At 41.9% G+C, this 21,970-nt stretch overlaps 2 protein-coding genes across 2 annotated transcripts; one reads left to right on the top strand and one right to left on the bottom strand.

Annotated features, from left to right (window-relative positions):
- Positions 1-1,040: 1,040 nt before the first annotated feature.
- Positions 1,041-4,531, top strand: marcksa (myristoylated alanine-rich protein kinase C substrate a). The gene is made up of 2 exons (XM_034579665.1): positions 1,041-1,464; positions 2,627-4,531. Exons 1-2 carry the CDS (start codon positions 1,369-1,371, stop codon positions 3,332-3,334), a joined length of 804 nt encoding a protein of 267 aa, XP_034435556.1. The 5' UTR covers positions 1,041-1,368; the 3' UTR covers positions 3,335-4,531.
- Positions 4,532-6,920: 2,389 nt separating this feature from the next.
- LOC117758206 (histone deacetylase 2) lies at positions 6,921-16,875 on the bottom strand. The gene is made up of 14 exons (XM_034579664.1): positions 16,627-16,875; positions 14,633-14,745; positions 14,430-14,547; positions 13,314-13,388; positions 12,497-12,635; positions 12,160-12,301; positions 11,831-11,923; positions 11,115-11,223; positions 10,842-10,982; positions 9,988-10,096; positions 9,182-9,312; positions 8,523-8,678; positions 8,382-8,445; positions 6,921-7,294 (listed from the first exon to the last, which is right to left on the bottom strand). The coding sequence occupies exons 1-14, from the start codon at positions 16,850-16,852 to the stop codon at positions 7,264-7,266; spliced, it is 1,647 nt and encodes a 548-aa protein (XP_034435555.1). The 5' UTR covers positions 16,853-16,875; the 3' UTR covers positions 6,921-7,263.
- Positions 16,876-21,970: the final 5,095 nt, after the last annotated feature.

Raw genomic sequence — 21,970 nt, 5'->3', positions numbered from 1 at the left:
GGTCTGCACAAACTCTGTAAACAAATGTATCATAATAAACATCTTGAAAGTGTTTCACAACATATGAAAATGATGTTAAATACTGTTGTTCGATTGAAATGTGTGGCTAATAAACCATAACAGTGGTGGCCACAATAAGTTGATTCTATGGTCTTAAGTGTTACATTCAAGGCAAACTAAAATTGTACAAACAGAGATCCAGCTTAGAGTAAGGATCATGACTTTGAAATTGGTTTGTGATATCGCACCACAAAATTAAGTCGTACTTTATCTTTGCTATCCCACACCATGGAATTCAGATTCAGTATTTTGATTTTCAGGTAGAACACAGCATTTCGCCTGTGAAACATACGGAATCATTTGTATTCTAGAAATGTTAATGGGTCCACCTGGTTCCCAATGACCAACCGTCAAATGAGTGTATGTTTAGTCCAATCAGTCTGTGGGTTAATGTGTCCTGATACCCAAGTGGATCTGAGTGGATTCGCTTTCAACAATGATCTCATCACATGTTGCATCATAATCAGTTCGGGAACAAAATCCCTACAGAGGTGAGGTGTGTCTGACTTGTGCTCTTGTCTCCGTCCTGTTTGTTCGGATACACTGTTTATAGATGTACACCTGAAACTAATATCTTGTGACACCTACATGTCACATCTTGTGCGCAAACTGAAATGGTTTTAAATTATAGCTCCGGGAAGTTAGACAGAGGACAAGTTAAGTTTATACTATCGCATTCAGAGGAGATAAAAGTGAGAGTGCAAAGAAGAGGAACCACGAATATATCTCTGGAATGTATTCTTACATTGAATACTTTCCATTTGGTTCATTTTTAAAATGAATGATGAAAGCCTTTTTTTTTTTTTAAATGATAATTAAACCAATGGAGCCGGTTGAACTGTGATTATTCCGACGTACATTGAATGCAGCGCCACAATCTATTGTTCACTCCCTTTCCCCAAAGCCCCGCCCTTTCCCGGAGCGGCGGCTGTGATTGGCCGAGTGTGAGTGCGGTGCCGTCATCGCCCGGAGCCTCCATTCATCTCTGCACTTGGGCGTTGGACTCGGCATCTTATTAGCAACAAGGGAAATTTCTCCATTTTGCAGCCTGCCTACAGCGACGCGGCCGCCGATCTGGGATTTTATTACCGCTCCTCACCTGCCAGCGCGTCCCTGCTATTAAAAACTACTCTGCTCCTTCCAGGCGGACTTTGCGTTACATTTTCCCCGTGAATCTTCCCTTTGTGCACAGGGGAGAGCGAGAGGGGGAGACAGCAGTGAAGAAGAGCGTTCAACAAAGAGGCTTGTGGGTCTTTGTTCGGATTTTTTTTTTTAGGGGGGCTCAGAGTTTCTTTGTTGGAGCGAAGCATGGGAACGCAATTTGCCAAGGCAGCTGGAAAGGCTGAAACTGTCGCGGAGAAGCCGGGGGAAGCTGTTGCTTCACCCACCAAGAGCAACGGGCAGGTAAATGATATTTTAACATCCAGCTCCTTCCATCCATCGCTGGGAGAGGGGAGGGGGGTTGGGGGGGGGTCCGCGCTCTGGGGGCGCAATCCGTGCGTAATTGTGGTTGGATTGAATGGCGCTCTGCGGCGAGAGTTGAAACAAAATGGAAACTACTTGGTTTTTATTTTGTAATGAATACTTGATGGGCCCCTGAATGAGCAACAGTTGATCATTTGAAATGTTCCTCGCCGCGGAAAACCCGTGCGTAAAATTGCGCGGATGAATGAAAGAAACGTGACCAAATCCGATTTTTGGTTCGAGATGATGAAGAAGGAACCGCTTTTGTTGTCGACCCCTCCGAACCACACGCTTCGAACGAAGCCATGCGCTGAACGGCTGATTGGTGAACACCCCCCACCCCCCCCAAAAAATGAATTGTTTAGGGCGATTGTGAAAAAGCGGATCGTGCAGTCGCCTCTCGATCGTCATTTGGAAGCCGCTGAATGAGACGAGATGCCGCCAACAAAAGGCCGAGTGCGCCCGGAGCACCACGCCTTTTGTTACAGATGCGCGACTAGAAAGTGGAGAAGGCGGTGAGTGTGTGTGTGTGTGTGTGTGTGTGAGAGCCGCGCAGGAGGAGAGCGCGTTTCTGAGCCAGTGGTGCGCCCCAGAGAGAGATAGATAGAGAGAGGTTGTTCTGTCCAGAGCGCCTCCGATTTTTAAAAGTTAGATATTTATCAAACCGGTTGAGATGTGATCCATTGCTCAGGAAGTGAGTGTGCGCCCTGTGATGGACTAATGAGCATCTGCTGTTTTAATGAGCAGCTGCTTCTCCACGGTCGGAGCGGCCTCGTACCGACCCCTTGCGACCCAGTGGAGGCACTGCGCTCAGCATGTGAATGAGATCCAGGGAGAAAGGGGGGGGGGACACGTTGCATTATCTTAGTCTCACACGTGACTGCCCCTTTTGTGTGCGTTTAATTCCCGTGTCCAGCGTCTATTTGCGCTGAAAAGTTGAAACTAGCAGCCGACTCCAGGCCGTGTGGAGTGGAGCACTGCTGATTCGATGGTGTCTGCTGCCCCTGGTGTCCATCAGTGGCACTGTCCCGGTTGAGTTCTGAACCCATGCCAGCTCTGTACATGGCAGTAACACATGTTGCTTCTCTTTTTTTTTTTTTAGGAAAACGGCCATGTTAAAGTGAATGGGGACACCTCTCCTGCGGCGGCTGAGAACGGCAAAGAGGAGGTGCAGGCCAACGGCAGCGCCACAGCCGAGGAGAGCCCCAAGGAGGAGGCTGAGAAGGCCGAGGCCGCCCCGGCTGAGGCCGAGGCTGCAGATGGAGAGAAGGTAGAGGCGGCGTCCCCTGCTCCCGCTGAGGGAGAGGCAGCGAAGGCGGAGGATGGCGCCACGCCTTCCACCAGCACCGAGACCCCCAAGAAGAAGAAGAAGAAGTTCTCCTTCAAGAAGTCGTTCAAGTTGAGCGGGTTTTCTTTCAAGAAGACCAAGAAGGAGACGGGAGACGGCGCCGAGAACGAGGAGGCGGCAGCGGATCCAGCAGCACCCACAGAAGAGGCCAAGGCTGAGGGCACAGAGGAAGCACCACCAGCAGCAGCCGCCAGCGAGGAGACCAAACCCGCTGAGGGGCAGGCCGCACCTGCTGCCGAGCAGGCCAAGGAGGAGGTAGAGGCCAAGCCAGAGGCGGCAGCAGCAGCAGAGAAGCCAGTGGAGGAGGTCAAGGAGGCCGTTCCTGTTGAGGAGCCAAAGGCAGAGGAGAAGCCGGCTGAGCCCACAGTCGAGGAGGCGCCCAAAACAGAGGAGGCCGCCCCCGCCTCACAGGAAGCAGCATCAGCGGAGGCTCCTGCTGCAGCTGCAGAGGCTGCTGAATAAGTTCAGAGAGAGGAAGAAATTAAAACGAAAAAAAGGAGAAAAAAAGATAATCAAAGAACATTTCCCTGTTTGTATGTGGGAGTGATGCCAGGTCCTGGCTTTGAAGAACTTGTCTACAAGCAGGGATATTTTAAAGCTTTTCTTTACTTTTTATTTTTGGTTTCCATCCCCCTCTCCACACAAAACCCATCTCAGTCCATTGTTACTTCCATTCCGACGGGCTAGGACGGTGGGTGGCTTCAATACGTACTGCAGATTTATTACATCCACACTCTGCCATATATTTTTTCATCAGTATTAAAAGTTTCTTTTTGAATTTTTATACAAAATGTAAACAAAATGGTATGGCCATGCCCGTGGTATGAAGGAGACAGGGGGTTGAGCTGTAAATGAAGGGGGGAGGTGAGTTCAGGGAGGGAGGAGGGGTCCTGGGAAATGTGCAGCAGACTATTATGGAAAGAGTAGTCTAAGAAACGATCAGACCAACACCTACATACACCATGCGGTTTACAACACTAAGTCATTCCTGCGATAAGACGACAGAAGCATCCCAGGGTTAGGGTTTTTTAGGACATATAAACTCATAGGAGCTTTTCACTTCTCATTAGCTGTTCCAGTCAGTGATTCAGTAGAAATACAAGTTGTATAGGCTTTATTGTTTATTGTTGGTTTTATGACCTTAATAAAAAATGTAAGTATGTATAGGAGGGGTGTTTTTAACTGTGATTATTGTACAAAATGAAATTTGGAGCTCAAGAAGCACATGAAGACAGCAGCTCTCTTTTCCACCCGCTCTTTTTTTGTAAGATAACAACCAACACACACACACGCGCAAGAAATAAAAAGAAAAAGTCACCCCGGAAAAGAACTTCAGCAATTTTGAATTCAAAAACCAAGCTGTGATAAGTGGAATGGTTAACTGTTTATATACTGTGGTATGTTTTTTGATTACAGCAGGCAATGCTTTTTTCAGTGGTCTTTGACAAAATTTACTGAAACCTATCAGATGCGTATGTTTGTGTAGCATCTTGTCTCTCTCTTTCCTTTCCTTTTGTAAATACTGGAGAAGCTTTGGCCAATTTGACTTAGAGATGGAATGTAACTTTGCTTACAAAAAATGCTATTAAACTTTTCTGCTTAAGGTGTTCTAATTTTCTGTGAGCACACTAAAAGCAAAAATAAATGTGAATAAAATTTCAGCTGCATCTGTCTTTATTTGTGCAATTTGCCTCCGTTGAGCCTCCAGGCTCAAAATGGACCAGTGGTATCCTGTGGTTCTGTGCAGTTAAGATGAAACCCAGGGAATGAATATTGTAAAAGATACAGGGTAAACGTCTGTATGGCCCAAAACATATGGACGAAAGCATTACACCTGCATGTGGATGTTGACTACAGCTGTGACCATTAATGTGCTGCTACAACAGCCTCCGCCCCTCTGGTTTGAGGCCTCCGATCACATTCTGGAACCAGTTCATCCCAAGGGTGTTGGACGAGGCTGAGGTCTAAGCTCTGGGAAAACCATTTCTTTATGCTGGAGCATAAAACATCCCGTACTGATATGTTACAGACATGAAAATACTCGGGTGTTTACTGTAGTTAATAAAACATCTTTTTAGAATGACATCTTCTCCCTCGATGAAAAATCCAGAACATAAGGAATAATTGTTTCAAAAAGTTTGGCTGGTGGACACTCTCTGACATCACTAAAAGGTCCATCAGTGTCATTTGACCCATACGGTGTCATCACATCGATTATACAAACGCTACTTAGGCTGAGATGTGGTTTTGTCTGGTCAGGAGGTGGGTGTGAAAATTCTGCTGTTACACACACACACACACAAACACACCCTGCTCTGCACAGTAAAGATTACAATGGAATAAAGTAACAAAACAAGTAAAAGACAGTTTTTACTGGGGAGGGATGGTTTATCTGTATTTATGAAGCATTTTTCTAGTTTTGATTACCTCATTGTGCTTTACAGTAGTTTTCTGCCAGTCACCTATTCAGACATTCATTCACCTCTTTTTCTATGGGAACGGCAGTCACCAGGGGCAATTCGGGGTTCAGTATCTTGCCCAAGGACACTTCAGCACGCTGCATGGGGAAGACTAGGATCGGACCACCGACCTGGTTAAGAGGACAACTACCCCCTGAGCCACTGCTGCCCAGGAGGCTTCTAGTTTCCTGTCATTGGAGCTTCGGGGCCCAAACCACGACAACAATCAGCGATTACGACACTTACGTTTGCACATACACAAATCTCTGCAAGTAAAGTCAGAGGAGATCTGATCTGGTTCCACATTTACAGTCAGTCAGGTGGATGTGGTGAAGTAGCTCAGATATCCAAGTCAGAGGTCACAGGGCCTAACATGAGAGATTTCCCCTCTTTTATTATATGACAACAAAAATGACAAAAGCAGATGTGATAGAGCAGTTTTCAGTGAAGTGAAAAAATATGACATTGATTATCAAAAGCAGATTATGTAGAAAAGCCTAAATGTTTTTTTCTTTCCTGATAAATGCCCTGCACAGACCTTTTTATGGACTCAAAGAATGAATTTCAAACAGCAGCTTTAGTTTATCTTTGTTCAATTGTCTATTAAATAGCAATACGTTTAAGCTTCAGCTCAACAAATTGAGTGAAACTAGGCAAGTAAACTAAGGTGTGGAGAGGGGGGGGGACTTTCTTCAAGCTTTTCTCTGAGGTGAGGCCCATATTCTCAGACTCTGACAACCCCTGGTATCAGACTCCTCAGTTCCTTACTCTCACTGTTCTGTCAACAAGAGACAACCAGAGTGAAACTCAAGGGACCGCAGGACACTGTGACATGGAAAGTGAGTGTTTGAGACTTGAGAGAACAGGCAAGCAGGTGAAAGGCTTAGAGACAGCAGTCAGTCTACTCAGGCTGGCGTCACTCTATTTCCAGTCAATGACCAAAACTGCAAATGGAGATCCCAACCAGAAAGAGGAAGTTGCTCCAGAGAGCCAACTCCTCGAAGTGACTGTGCACCATTTTAATACAGTCTACTTCATTCCACTGCATCACAAACATCATCGTATTCAGTCACGGCTGAATGGTTCAGCATTGATCTCTGCATGTGGAGACAATAAGTAGCCTAAACCTAAACGTTAAAATCAAATGTTTACTTTTAAACTGGTCAGTTAATACACGTCTCTGGTCTGAAGTTTTAATCCACAGATTCAAATTCATCCAAAGTTTCTGACAGCTATAAAAGGAATCAATGCTGATGGAAGCTCATGTTCGAACATTTGCAAATGATTTGGAGAAACTTTTCAATTTGTCACAACTTAAAGACACAGGTGACATAACCTGGAACACAACTTCAACTAGAGTGTTCCCTAAATATGTAACCGTGAAAAGCAAGTGAGGCATATTTTACTATTTTATTCATCTTATACTTTAGTGTTTTTCTAATTATATATAAAACCACACAATAGTGGCTCCTACAACCAGCATTGCACCTGCTGCTTCAGATATCTCTTAGGTCAAGGCGCCCCCCTGTGGCTGTACATTGTTATTACACAGCTCAGATCATTGAGCCCAGCAGTTACCACAAAACACATTAACAGATTAGTATAAAAAGTTTTATTGACAAATGCAATATATCAAAATTCAAAGGTCACTGCAGGTTCCACTTTAGATGACCTGCCGTTTCTTTAAAAACAAGCCAGTTTCCTTCAGAAGATCAAGCACATTGGAATCAAACGGGTATCAAAGGACGTCAAATTCAAGTAGTGGATTCAGGCGATCCGCTGGTAGACTACACAAAGAGAGAGGCTGACGCTTCATAAGAGATTTACAAGTAGAAAATGGAGTCACAATAAATATAATGCTTCTGACGGTGAATTGTGGCAGAGTTGGATCCTTGAGGGTGGACAGCACCGCAGGGTTCGCCTCAGAACCAGTCAGTCACTGGTGGGCTGCTCGGTCTTCACACTGGATAAGACAAGAGAAATAGCTAAAATATTAATTGGCCTAATGAAAACATTTGAACTACTTTTTTCTATTTATACACTCCAGAGAGACTATTAGAGGAAACCATTCTACTATACATTTCTGCTATAAATATATTAACAACTGTAATCATAAGATTTAAGTATGGCTGAGGCTGTGGTCACACCTGCTGCTCCAGGCCAAAGCAGAAAATCGTCACATTTTTTTATCGTAACAAACTTATCAATAGCTGCATCAAAACAAAGATTATTCAAGCAACTGACAGTCATTCTACATGTATTAAGCTGAGGAGTACATGAGCAGCGATTGAGAATCTGACTAAACACCTTCTGTGGAAAATAAACACAAAGATAGAGATGTAGTGTACTGGAATACTGAGATAAAGTAAACTTACATGAACACAAGAAATCTGTTTACTGGTTATAAACAACCTCATGCTGGAAAGTAGCTTCTTTTAACTGCATGAGCAGAGCTGTCACCACCGGGGACAATATTTGAACTCACCCAAGGTTTTTGTATGTTTGTTAGCTTCATTTTCTTTAACATTGGGCCATATTTAACTTTAACATTGATATTTATCAATGTGTGAAATGTGGTTCTGCTTGATTGAATTTAAGCTGACTAATGGGCCTTAGCAGAGGTATGAGCTCTGCCAAGTGACATTCAAATTTTATTTTTTATAGTCCATTACATTCATAATCAAAAACAAAAATGCGTTTTTAGTTACATTTAGAGTGAATTTAGGCATAATCTAACTTAGTTTGTTTTAAATCCCAAAATTCAATGTCTGAATATTGATATTTCAGCTAAATGTACCAAAATCTAAAATAGATGTTATTACTTTTGCATTATTAAGTGTAGCCTGATGAGCAAGACACATTTTCTGAGCAGAACGTGAAGGGAGTCTAGGCCAGTCAGGTGTGAACACAGCCCTAAACTCATGGCTACTGAATGCTGTTATAAATTAAGAAATGAGAAAATGGGAGAAATGCAGAAATAATACCAATCTTTTGTGTACATGTGTGTGAAAACAAGTCTTTGAACAAACATAAACAGAGAGATTTGTCACCTTTTTGTCTCCGTCTTCTCAGGACTGCTCTCCTTGGTTTTCTCTTCCTCTTTAATCTCTACAACTAGACGGAGAACAAATAAGTCACATGTAGAAACGAAAATTTCCACTGCTTTTGAAAAACAATTTGAGAGCACCCACCAGTTTTCTTCTCCTCTGCTTCCTTGTCGTCATCATCAGCTCTTGGCCTTTTCGCGCCCTTCTTCTGATTGGACACATTCCTCCTGCCACCCTCGCCCTCATCCTCAGAGTCAGAGAACTCTTCATCGCATGCTATCCTCTTATCTGTGGCACGAACTGCAACCACACGACAACAGGACACCGATGAACAACATGACAGTCAGATTGCTTGTGTAGCAGTGTGTACATTAATGCACGAGTAATAATATTCTTATGATAGAATATATGATAGCAGAACAGTCACAGATATGTTTCTTTTTATGCTTTAAGATCATTTTAATACATTAATAGTTTTACTTAACAGTTTAAATACAGACTTTTATATATAACAGAGTAATGCTTACAGTGTGGTATTTGTATTTTGAACTTAGTTTTTGCTGCTGTGTATGTAAACTGAAATGTTCGCCTATGAATGGACAGTGTGTGTTTTCATAAAAAAAAAATCACATTCACACTTTTTATCTCTTTCGTTATTTCTACTTAGGGTTAATGACTTTTTGCAGTACACTTCTTTGGAGACTCAAACCGAAATAAAATGTTGGAACTCCTACAAATAAACATGGGCACATAAGTTACTGAATATCATCAACTGAGTGTGGGGTAAAGAGAGATCGTCTTACTGGACAAGCGTTTGTCAGGATCCTCCGTGTCCTCTTCCATGGCGTCATCTGGGACAGCGTCCTCTGCGACGGCCTGCATCTGAACTCCAGGAGCGTGAGGAAGCATCCGCAGGTTCTCGTACAGCCGCTGCCTGAACAGTCACATTCACACAAACCAACGTGTTCAGGTCACTCAGGATGAGTTTAAATAACAAACCATCAGATTCACTTTCACATGGACACAGGGATATTTGTTACAAGTGCTCTGACAGCAGTCTGTGATACTGATGTAGAAAAGTTGAATTTTAAAAAGTGAAGTGAGCATCTGCTGTCATCCATATACTTGATGAGTATGTGTTTGGTTCATACAGACTACCTGAGAGGACACTCTTTGCTCTACCGTAAATACACTGAAAAGAACTGACTGAAGTTCTAAGATAAATGTGACATTTCACTTTAATGGTCTGTATTTATATAACTTTCAGAGTAGAGCAGCTGGGACGGTAATGTCAAAGAAGCTGAGGTGTGGTCACTGGAGCACATACAAAGGAAGATGTGGATAAATACCCATTGAGGGGGCTGAGGGCATCTAATAATACTTTCAACAAACGACCAATGACCAGAGATTTCTCTGCCTCACACTGAACAATCCACTGATCAAGACCATGAGACGTGACTGAAAGCTCCAGAAAAATCCAGACATTCAAGCTTGATCTAAGACTTAGATTATCACCACATACACTGTAAGGTTTAAATAACTAGCAGTAATAATACATTGAAAATCTACTGCAGCTTAGTTCTTACTAATCAAATGACTCCACACTTACTTGATCTTTTCCATGTACTCTCGTGTGTTCTGATTGGTCATGTTGGAGGGGCTGATGTGCAGCTTGAAGTCAGGTCCAAAGTATTCAAAGTAGTCATTGTAGGGCAGTTCTGTAACAGAGACATCATTGAGAAGAGTCACCCATCTGTGAGAACTAGGATAAACACAGCTGTAGAAGAGATGTGCGCTGCAGATAGAGTGTCAAGTGATCGGAAAAAGCAGCCAAATCACACCTGTTAATATGATTTACTGAGGGTTTATAACCGACACGCAACCTGACTGAGGGGAGGAGGAAATGAAATGAGCCGAGACTTCAGTTAATGTCCTAAAATCCCATTAAGAAGACTTCTGGTCCATTCCACAGCCTGTGATTACAAACCCTGTCTTTATGTTGCACACACTCAGTGGAACAGACAGTCTGCTGGCTCAGCTCCTTGTGTGGAAAGGTAGGCAGACGGACTCTTTCCAGAGGTGAGGTCATTTAACATTCTCTCACCACCGACCCCTCAATTTCATCCAACACCCCAACTCTCAGAGTGAGCTGTAGATGAAGTGGAGTCAAGCACGAAAGCTGGGTATCACACACACATTTTGGCCATGTTAAGTGTGAATGCACCCAAGATGCATTGTGGGCTAAATTTAAGATCAAACAACTGTGGCCATTTTTGGAGGTAGTCTAGAACACATGTGGCCACATTCTTTTAGCTGTGTGAACGTGTCCTAAATTAAACACATTCAGTTAGGGATGCCACAGTACTCATGATGCAAAAAAGGTTGAAAAAAACACAGCACTGGCCTATTGAATTGACATTTTTAGCATTCTTCATATTCATTGACATGAAATCAGTTACAAACCATCAGGGATCTCTGTATCCAGAGCCACAGCCGTCTCATAGGTCCAGCAGCGGGCCACGTTACGGATGGTGTATCCTCCTCCACCTAGCATGAGCATTGGGAGGTTGAAGGTCTTCATGTACTCCACACACTTGGCGTGCCCTAGGGGGACCAAAAGTCACAATGTAACGATGACTAATAAAAACCTAAGCAATAAACCTGTTTTTCAAAACTGAATATTAAGAAAATATAAGCAATTTTTAGACAGCTTTGTGTTAATCTTTGCGTCTGTACCGCGGATGGTGAGGTTAAAGCAGCCGAGGCGGTCTCCTGAGAGAGAGTCTGCACCACACTGAAGAACCACAGCACTGGGCTGGTACATCTCCATCACCTTGGCCATCACCTGCAGGCTCACAGAAGAATCACACTCAGGAAGTGTTGAAAGATAGAGTGCATCATCCTTTAAACAGTTATATTTGAATATAGTTTGGCAAAAAGACTCAAAACAAAGAAACTGATTTCCTGAACTGTAAATCCCTCAGTAGCTTTAATGCTCGATTATGTGGAGAAGAAAAACAGCGCTGCTGCTGGGATAGTCAAATGGCAAACATGAAAAATATGACTTGTCAACTGCATGTCAAAAACAAGAGCGCCCCCTGTTACATAACTGCTTTAAATGCCACTGCCTTATCACTGCAACTCGCTAAACCTCCATGAGCAACTAGTCTCAAACGATGCACAGTGTCGACAAGTGGTTTTCATAGTCGACTAGTTTGTGAAACACCTAGTTGCATGTGTCTGATGTAATCACCAGTCACATGACTCACAGCACTTTTGCTGCCTTTGAAAAAGGTTGAGATTTTTCCATCTCCGTGCAATGTGGACGCTGCTGGAAAAAACAACCAATAACACATCAACATTAACATGTGCCACAATGGCATCGCTTTCAGGTTTAAGTGTGAATCTGAAAATGTCAACGATATTTGCAATGGAAAAAAAGTTGTACTCACAGGCTTGAAGATTTGCTCGTATGACTCATCGTCAATACCATCACGCAGAGGGAAGTTGACAGCATAGTATTTGCCTTTTCCAGCTCCAATATCCTAAATAAAGAGGTCAGTATAGTAGAAAACAGGCAGGCATGTTACTAAATTATTAGAGTTTTTAATCAGAGGACTACTTTGCATTTTCATTCATTTAACATTCACATTAGTTTGTTGTCTTACACTAATAAAATCCTCTTCTACTTCAATGCCTATGCAAGTAGAAATCTCATGCTTGTTGTTTTCATGTAAACGTCTTGACCCGTATCTAAGTGAGAACAAAGACTGATGCTCACCCTGAGGTCTCCGGTTCCAGGGAAGTACTCCCCATATTTATGGAAAGACACAGTCATGACCCTGTCTGTGGTGAAGAAGGCCTCCTCCACTCCGTCCCCATGGTGGATGTCTATATCAATGTAGAGCACCCTCTGGTGGTACCTGGAAGAGAGGGATCATATTATATAAAGGAGAGGAAAGTACAAAAAATACTCTGGTTAATACTGTATTTTCACAAGACAAAACCTGAAAAATAAGGTCTCTAAGACAATGCTTTGGAGAAAAGTGCTTTCATGCGTTTGGATGTAAATGCCCTCTCACAAAGTTGAGTTTTATCAAGCTGTTTGTGACACTCACTTGAGCAGCTCCAAGATGGCCAGCACAATGTCATTAACGTAGCAGAATCCAGAGGCTTCAGACTTCTTTGCGTGGTGAAGTCCTCCTGCCCAGTTCACTGCAATGTCAGTCTGCTGTCGGTTCAGTTTCACTGCACCAGCTGAACACAACACAGAACACACTTTTTACAGTCTCATAAAAATGTATATGACTCTGTACGAACTTCTCTCATTTCCCAACAAGATTCAGTTTGTGTATTTCATGCCCTGATTTCATGCTGCAAATGTGTGACTGTACAGAACTTGTTTATGTTAGCTTGACACAGTTGTACACTGTGCTATCCAACCATGGATTAAAGGTTATTAACAGAGCGAGTCATCTGACCACTACAACTTATGGTGAGCACAGGTTCAGCAACAGATAACACATCATTCAGAAAGGACAACCACTACAGAGAGAATAATGACAGTATGCTAACTATCCCAACAATGTTTCATTCATTAAACTCCACAAAAACCTGTTTTATTTATTAGCCTCTTTCTCGAAGGGTTGGGGTCAAACAAGAACATAGAATATTATGACAAAATACAATTCTGACTGTGCTCCTTACTAACTGGATGTTGACAGGACTTGAGTGAAAAAAGAAATCATGTACTTCAAAGCAGCAATCAGGATTTAAAACATCTGATGACAGTTGTGAAGGTGTTCGCTGATACTGGCCAGTGTCTCTGGTTAGTGGCAGTGACCACACAGAGTCCCAGCGAGAGACAGACACTGCAGCCTGCACATATATGGACAACATCTACTGCAAAGACAACTCTGTTTTCTTCTGACTTACCAGCAGAGCCACCAGCAGAGAGTTGGCAGAACTCAAACAACCCATCGAACACAGGACAGTCCTCTCCAACATTGACTGCAAGAAAAAAATGTGAGAGATCATCCACTGAATACAACCACATCAACACCTTGGAGTACAAGTTGTCTCGTAAAAAAGTATCCTCTCTGCAATATGGATGTAATCACTTTGTTTTGACCTTTTGCACTAAAACGTAATGCTACAACAACCTTAAAGAGCAGGACTGTGTGTGGTGTCATGGTGGATTCAGCCACAGGATGTGTTGGAGGGGCAGACAGGCAGAGCTGTGGCTGGTGATGCTAAAATACAAGCTCAGCTGATCAATATCTACCTATAAACTATAACTGTGGACACACAACACAGGATATTTCCCCAAGGAAATATTACCCAGGGAAACCGTTACACCTCCCAAAAGGTCCCTGCTCAGAGGTAGTACTTAAAAAGTACAGAAACCTTTGGGGTGGTGTTTGGAGTGCTGAACATGCCTGAATGGTCGGATACTCAATCATTATATTTCAGTCGGTCCATTTCTCCAATATCACGCAAAATCTGTTTGCTAACTCTAAGTCTTCATTGTAGACCTGTGTGCAGCAAATCATTTTGGTTCCTCCTGCCATAGTTTACAGGGGGATAGATGTAAAGCTGAGTCAGAGTTGAACATGTGCTGCTGGGATGCTCTGGTGTCCGGACTGTCCTGCAGCCTCGGTAGTGATTAAATAAGATTGTGTGAGAGACACTGGGACCCGTTTGTGAACCACAGCCAACAGAGTCTGGAGAACGTGACTCAGCCGAGAGTTAAGCTCTGTTACCAAAAAGAACATTTTATAAATAGGTTTTCCACTGTGAGCTTTTGTTATTTTAATCAAATTTATATTCTGCCATTGTAAACTAAATTCATTTGGAATTGAAGTGTTTTTTAGACAATACTGGACATTGATGAAGTCTCCTTGAACTGTGTAATTGTGGTCTCTTTCTGCCAATGTATAAACTTAACAATGAATAAGCTATGAAATAATCAACAAATTAATCAAAAATGAAGAAAGTTGTTAGATGGGGGCCTGCTGGGAAGCCTTCGCAAGGAGCCCACAGACTACTCACAGCGCTGCATCTGCTTGCTGAACTCAGGCATGTTGTCCGGCCGTATGTACTTGAGGAACTTGATGTAGTCATCGCTGTGATATTTGGTCATCTCCTCTGCTGTGGCCTTGTGTGGTCTCTGAAACAAAAAATGAAGCAGTTGGTCCACCTACACGCTCTGCTTCAACAGTACAGCACATAATGAAAGTTGTAAAGAAACTTACGTAGATTTCCATTTTCCTGTACAGTCCATAGTTCAGAAGCAGGTTGTGAGTCATCCTGATTCTATGTGGTTTCATGGGGTGGCCCTGTCCATAGTAGTAATTTCCTACGTCACCTGCAACAGAAACATTGAAAACATAGTCTGAAGCCCACATTCAGAGATCATAGTATACGTTTGTCTTGTGCAGTCTAAAAACAATATTGTTCAACTATTGGTATTGTGTTGATGTCTGTCCCACTGAAAACAAGTCCCATGGCTAATGAGCACTTCTATAACTTCAAACTGGACCATTATTCATATATACATGCTGCAGCCAATCAAACTATGTTTCACATAGAAATTATAATTCTACATTATTTCCACATGGACTCACAAGGTGAGATTTCTGTCAAGAAAATCGAATGAAGAGTCTGTGAAAATGTCTGACTTGACCCAAGTCTATTGGTTCCTACTGAAGAAATAAATACAAGTATATTATATATTTTTCAAATGAGCAGTAATTAAACAGCACATTACCTAAACAGGGAGGGCTCAATGCATTTTTATGGATATATTTCTGCAGTGGATTAAAACTGACTGTTGGTTTATTGATTTGGTGTTATGGAAATTGAATTCACCAAAACAGTATTTAGCCAGCCTTGTCCTTTTGAGGTGTCACACTGAGTTGCCTAGTCTAAAAAGAAAGAGTCATACTGAAATCAAGTGAGAAAAAAAAATAAAAATAAAATAAACAAATAAGACCAGCACCAATATGATAACATTCGACTTGTAAGATTTAAAAAGGTCATAATTCAAACAGTGGCTGAATATGCATGCATACTGCAGAACTGTAAAACATGGAGTGCATGCAAAATGAATGCAGGGCGGCTTTCTAACACTTTGCCCCTGTACATAGTTTGTCATCTCTTGTATTTTATCTCTTGTTTATAAGCTTATTCTTTGTTCTATTATATTTTGGTACTTTACTGTGTATTCTAGTACTTTATTGTTGTCATCTACTAAAGGAGTATGTATAGTTTTAATTACATTTAATGTTTATTACATTCTATTTTAGTCTATTTTAATTCTTCGCAACTGTTTTATTGCCACTTCTCTTTATGTGCAATGCCGTTGACCTGCTGCTGTAACACAACCATTTCCCAATTTTGGATCAATAAAGTACTATATAAGTAAAGAGTAAACTATATTAGATAGTAAAGTACCATCTAATATCTATCTATCAAACACACAGTTCGTAGCACTGCTCCACAGTAGATCCATAGAAGCGCAGGCCCAGCTGATGGCTCATAGAGAACACTAGTGGAGATCATGTGTAGTCTCTTTCAGTCAGGAGGGGTTTGTGTTTGGAGATTCTCGTGTATTTGGGTCGTTATATTTCAAAGTGCAACATAATGAACTGGACCCGATGGTTCGCTTCCTTCCTCACTCGGTTTCCTCTCCAGTAAAATGTCGCTGGGCTCCAACGGGCACAGACACTCACTAATGTCCCGCAGCACTTAGGCCTGAACCCGATGTGGCTGTAAAACTTAACTTCCTGCACGTTCTCCTTCGTTTCGTGAACTCACTGGGGTTCGTAGAAAAAACACACACACACACACACACACACGACGCACAAGGCCTGACGCACGGCCGCAAATACAAAGCTCAAACAATGATGGAAATCCACGGTGCGGTTTCACTTACACGCACGTTAACGTCAAGCTAAAAACACACAATTAACCGTATCTAACGTTCATTTACACATCCTGGTTGGTTTTAAGTAAAAAGCAAACAAAGTGTGCATTTGGTTCGCTACATGCTTTAAAACCCACTTAACACGTAGAGGGACCACAGGCGCCACTTTACCGATGGTCATTAACGCTAGCCTGCTTGTTAGCTAACTAGTGTGCGACACCATTCAATCCGCGGCAGCGCCAGCTAAGCGGGCTAGCTAAGCGGGCTAGCGCTAGCCTGCCCGAGCCCGAGCTCCATTCGGACACTCCGGATGTCCCGTACCGTCGTAGTAGTAGCAGACCTTCTTCTTCGTCCCACCCGCAGTCGTGTACGCCATGTTGCGGTACTTTGCCTCCTTCTGAAAGTTGGTTGGAGTTGGCTTCGGCAGACGTAAAGATGAACGGAAGGGACCAGGAGCGACAGACGGTGCGGAGCGCGGCTCAGTGGGAGGAGCAGCTGCAGCGGGGGGGCGGGGCGGACCTCTTGTATATAGAGGTTCTTCGCTCATTAACAGTCCGGGGTTAGAAAGTGGACCGGAAGTGAAGACACCGTCATGTCTACACCAGGGCTGGAGCTGAGGAGGTCAGCCTCAAATGATCCGAACCAGAGGGCAACAGCGATGTGTGGGGGGGAGAGCAAGTCAACAGTGGCAGCAAATAAAGGAAGACATTTCTATGCAATCCAGAATGAGGTCAATATGTCGAGGAGTAGGGGCAGGGTATTAAAGGGATAGTTCACCCCAAAATGGAAATTCACTCATTCACTCAACAGTACACTTCATATGATAGGAAAACATGCAACGGGTATTTTCGAACCAATATCTAGAATCAGAAACAATAGAACACATCCGGACAGCATGCAGGAAATCTACAGGATAAAGAAAGAAATGACTGATGGAACAACTACACAAAATAGGACCAATATTGAACACTGTTGAAAGCACATTAGAACGTGGAGAGTGTCAGCAAGGGAGAAAACTGTTCTTTAGATTTTTAAGGGAGACGGGACTGGACAGAAGACTTAAGAAATAAATGGAAAGTGAGGAAGAATGAAAACTGAAGGGGGCACTAATGCAACACGTTGCATGCCAGCTGCTGTATGGTAAAACCTCATTGAGAAGAATATCATGGCTGGGTACGTTTTTTTGCTGTAAAGTAAGTAAATGTGCAGGTATGAGTGAGAATTTGGCTGACAGATAATCTATACTTACTTATTTTATGAATCAGAGTATCGAGAAATCTGTAGAATTGTTCTAATTCAGGGGCCATAAAAGGGCCACCATTCACACAGAGGCCAATTACATGTCCGACATCCGTACACAGTTCCTAATTCATTAAGGTGCACATTTAATTCATCCTTTGTTTCCTGGTAGCTCTATAGTTCTGAGCAAAGCCACACATCGAATATATTTTGAAATTGTTCCATATTCAAACGCACTGCCTACTTAAAAAAATGCTCAGAAAATTAACAAAAGTTAACAAATGATTTCATAATAGTTGTTTAGTAAGTGACTAGTTTATTAAAACATTTTTTTATGTTTTAATGTTTTTTAAGACACCTGACAGGACAGGGGCACTTCACAGGCCAATCCGATTTCTGCTGGGGCCAGCGCCCCCCTGGCCATGGTCCTCGATCATGCTTGCTATGGTCTCTGCAAATGTATTTATTTGAACCCACAGCACTTTATTTACTGCTCTGACGCAACACTAGATGTCAGCATTATCTTTTTTTATATTCTGGTCTACACTTGTCCACAAGAAGTGGACCAGATTAACACCATGTGGCAAATTCTTTCTTTAAATCTCATATTAGTGGGTCTGCTTACGTCGTCGAATGGTTATATGTCTTATCTCATGTGCAAGACATTTTCACTTCCCACTCACTTGATCCTTGTAGAGGAATTATTGGGGGTCACACAGAAATACTTCAAACCCAGAACCTTCTTCCTGTGAGGTGACTTTTTTCTAACTTGTTTAATATTAACATGATTTAAAGGTTCAGTGTGTAGGATGTAGTCACTTCTCGTGATGAAGTTGCATGTTGCAAACAACTGAATAGTCAATGCCTTCAAAAGATAAGTGGTATAGATAAAAGACGGATTAATGGATGAATGCACTTCACCTTGGCCATTCTGGGCTACTTTGGAAACATAGCAGTCCAACATGTTGGACGCCAGACTACGGATGTACATATGAGGGCTCATTCTAAGGTACACTCTAAAAAGTGATTCAGGGGACTTGTTAGCACCACTTAATTAAATGCATGGCTGCAAAACAAAAATTCTAATGTATTGATTTAAATAAACTCTCTAAGTTGCAAACATTATTTTGTTGAGTTATGATGAAATAATATTGTTGATAATTACATCAACTTAATATTGTTTGTAATTCCAGATCAAATTTCTGCATTAATTGATTTGAAATTAAATTTAAGTTGAAGTAACTTCATAAAATTGGCCGGACAACTTAATTGTTCTCCAAGTTAGTTTAGGATTTTAAGTCCCCTAAACATGCCTGGGCGGGGACTTCCGGTTTGCAATGGACTAGAGAAGACACATGGTAAACCGTGCTCCCGGACCTATCGCAATTTACCCACAGAATAACTCGAAAACTCAACATTTATCAGTGAAAAGGATAAATGCGTGGGAGAAGAAACACCAGGAGCCAAAAGACAAAAGAAGAAATGCCAACACCTAAAGATAAAAGCGCTTTGAAGGAGAAAGCTAATCGTGGCAGATCAAGCTAGCACTTAAAACCAGAGCAGCCCCCGGATTGAGCATGAACTCCGAGGACATTATTAGGGCGATACAGGAGCTAAACATGCCTGGACGGATTCAAACAGTTGAGACTGTGTCAGAGGACCTGCAGGCTGGGAAAATAAGATGAGAACAATCAAGCCAAGTATCATTTCAATTACAAGTAAATTCAAAAAAAGCATTGTATTTAGGCATTTCTATTAATTGTATTGGATTGATAATGTTGGACAAAAAGAGAGCGAACCTCTTATGTGAAGTGACAAAAAGGGGAAAATCCCAAGTGGTTGCCAAGAAAATGGCCACAACGTTCTCTCTTTGTAGGCAAGAAATCATTTATGAGGCCCATGCAATCAAAGACTTTATGGAGCGATGCCCTGCATTATTTGATGCAACTCAGGTAAGTTTTTTTGGAATATAAGTCTATGTATTTTGAATTTACAACAGTGATATTATTGGTTCGATTTTTGAATGGAAATCAGTCTGAAGTACTTAAACATGCTGCAACTGTTGTGCATTCAAAGAGAGCAAAGAGAGAAAAAAATTAATGAAAGAATGTAAAAATCCTTTAACCAATAAAAATTTTACGTTTTAAGTTATACTGTTAAAGGTATATTTCTAGTCTATGACCACTTGGGTTGAAGTCCAAGTTGTAAATCGAGTCGAATACAAATGTCGGGGCTTGGAGCTTGGATGACACCACACAAGCAGTATGGAGGCATGTTATGTTTTTTTTCTGTTTTATTACGTTTGAAATTTTTTTAAACTTCCATTGTATCGGATTTGGCTGCAACACTGTTTACCCCTGAGACTCCAAAAGTGTTTTGTGGACTCTAACACTTCACCACCCCTCCATTGGAATAGTGGTGAGTAGATAATGAGTGAGGTTTCCTTTTTCTGTGAACTACCCCTTTAAGTGGGCCAATTTGGCCATATAACATGCTGTTTAAATTTGATGATAAAAGAAAAAAAATATGCATCTGTTATCTTACCATGATACAATATTTTACTCATGTTTATTGATGCAATCTATTTAGACCATTTGAATTATTGGACAGTGTAAAAAGTGTAGAGTAATCATCCAGTTCATTATCTTGAACATGCTAACGTATCTTTTCATTTGCTTTCCAGTACACCGAAGAGTTTGAGGCAAGCCTTGATAGGCATGTGATGAAATTTGCCATCATCGATGATCAGCAGTTAACCCCTGGATCTCACCACAAGACAGCAACCGTCCTGGTTGAGGAAACCAAAGGAACTTTATCTATATTCTTTGTGTCTCAGGAACTGTTCCTTGATCTCGATGGACTGAAACCATTGCCATAGTGCCAAATCGCAAAACACTATTTTGATATGTTGAGTGGACTTTTACATTTACATATGTTCAGAGTTTTGTACATAACTCCAGGTCAAAATAAAAAAAAGTTAATTGCAAAACAATTTTGATGTGAATTAATTGATTTCTTCAAAGCTACAAGAACAAATACTGTTAAAAAGCTAAAAACTACTGAAGAAAATCTAATTGGAGCAAATACAATTTTTAAATGGTTGTCAACTTAAACACTTGTATTCATAATTATTAAAATTAAGAAAAAAAGACTTAAAAAATCCTTTCAATAATGTGGAAAAAGTAGTTGGAACAACTTAATTTGAAGCAGTATTCAACTTAAACTTTTGTGTTTATTGTAACAATTCTTAAGTATGTAGAAATTAAAAATACCTATATTCATTGCAGAGGAAAAGCTAATGGACCTAACTCAATGTTGGTTGTTGTTTGAAGGTAATTTCTTAATAAGTTACCGTGACCCAAAAAGATCAACGCAAACTGTTGCGTGATGAAAACATCATCAAAAATAGCCGCTGTCCAAACAAGTGGACTTTCTCAGGAGTTTGCGTTTCACACAGGGCCGGCTCTGGCAATGTTGGAGCCCTAGCTAAGATTTCAGATTGGCGCCCCCCAACATACACACGCAAATTGTCATGCATCCCCAAGAACTTTTGTACTGTGTACAGATGCACACACAGGCAGACAAAATTGTAGGCTATAAAAAATATAAAAAGAGTCTGAAATCTGCTGTACTGACAGCTAGCTAGCTATTCATGTCGACAAAAATAAACATTAATGATGTGCACAATCGTGGTGATTCTTACCTCTATATTGTTCTTTCTTCTCCTCCTCTACTTTGTGGCGCTTTCTGAATTGTGCACCCGATCATTTTATCCTTTTTTGACTCATCTTTGACTCTAACTGCAGTCTAACCCTGCAGCGTGAACGTCGGGGACACACCGGAGGCGGAAGCGCCAATTCTCCTGTGAGCAGCTGCTTATATCGTTTAATATCGATTATCAGTGTGTTTTCTGGCCGGATTCACTCGCGGCGAGCATAAGAAATAGATAACAGACCCTGAAACCATCGCTGAAGATCGCGAGCCGGCCGTGGCTCTTCCCGGCACTTCGCTGCCGGTGTGAACAGCCCAATTGATTAACAGGGGCGCGGAAAGGAGGCCGACAGCTTTTCGTGGAGCTTTGCGGTGCTTCTGCCTCCGGTGTGTCCCCGGGGTTACAGGATGATGGTGTGACGTTACTGTATTGTTTAACATTGCATGTATCACGTCATGATAAATCTGCCTCTTGTGCCGCCCTCTCGGCATTTTGCACCCTAGGCAACCGCCTATGTCGCCAATGCTAGGAGCCGCCCCTGCTCCTCCTAATGAGTGGTCTCAAGAGGAGGAGCTTGTTCGGGTAACTTAAATGTCCCACACAAAATAAACACTATTCAAAGTGCACACAAATAGAATAAAAGAACTAAATTAACTGCTGAGCAGAATAAATTATGACATTCACACTGACGTGGTTTAGAGGTGATGAGACGAA

Source organism: Hippoglossus hippoglossus, chromosome 24, assembly GCF_009819705.1.
Source record: "Hippoglossus hippoglossus isolate fHipHip1 chromosome 24, fHipHip1.pri, whole genome shotgun sequence".
In the NCBI taxonomy this organism is placed as follows: Eukaryota; Metazoa; Chordata; class Actinopteri; order Pleuronectiformes; family Pleuronectidae; genus Hippoglossus; species Hippoglossus hippoglossus.
The sequence above is the reverse complement of the archived record's forward strand: the minus strand, read 5'-3'. Positions and strand labels throughout refer to the sequence as shown.

Coding starts and splice junctions, on each gene's coding strand:
- LOC117758206 (XM_034579664.1), bottom strand. CDS start 16,852: ATGAGCGAAGAACCTCTATATACAAGAGGTCCGCCCCGCCCCCCCGCT. Junction 13,389..14,429: donor CAGCAAGCAGATGCAGCGCT/GTGAGTAGTCTG, acceptor TTTTTCTTGCAG/TCAATGTTGGAGAGGACTGT. Junction 9,313..9,987: donor GAGTACATGGAAAAGATCAA/GTAAGTGTGGAG, acceptor GTGACTGTTCAG/GCAGCGGCTGTACGAGAACC.
- marcksa (XM_034579665.1), top strand. CDS start 1,369: ATGGGAACGCAATTTGCCAAGGCAGCTGGAAAGGCTGAAACTGTCGCG. Junction 1,465..2,626: donor CCACCAAGAGCAACGGGCAG/GTAAATGATATT, acceptor TTTTTTTTTTAG/GAAAACGGCCATGTTAAAGT.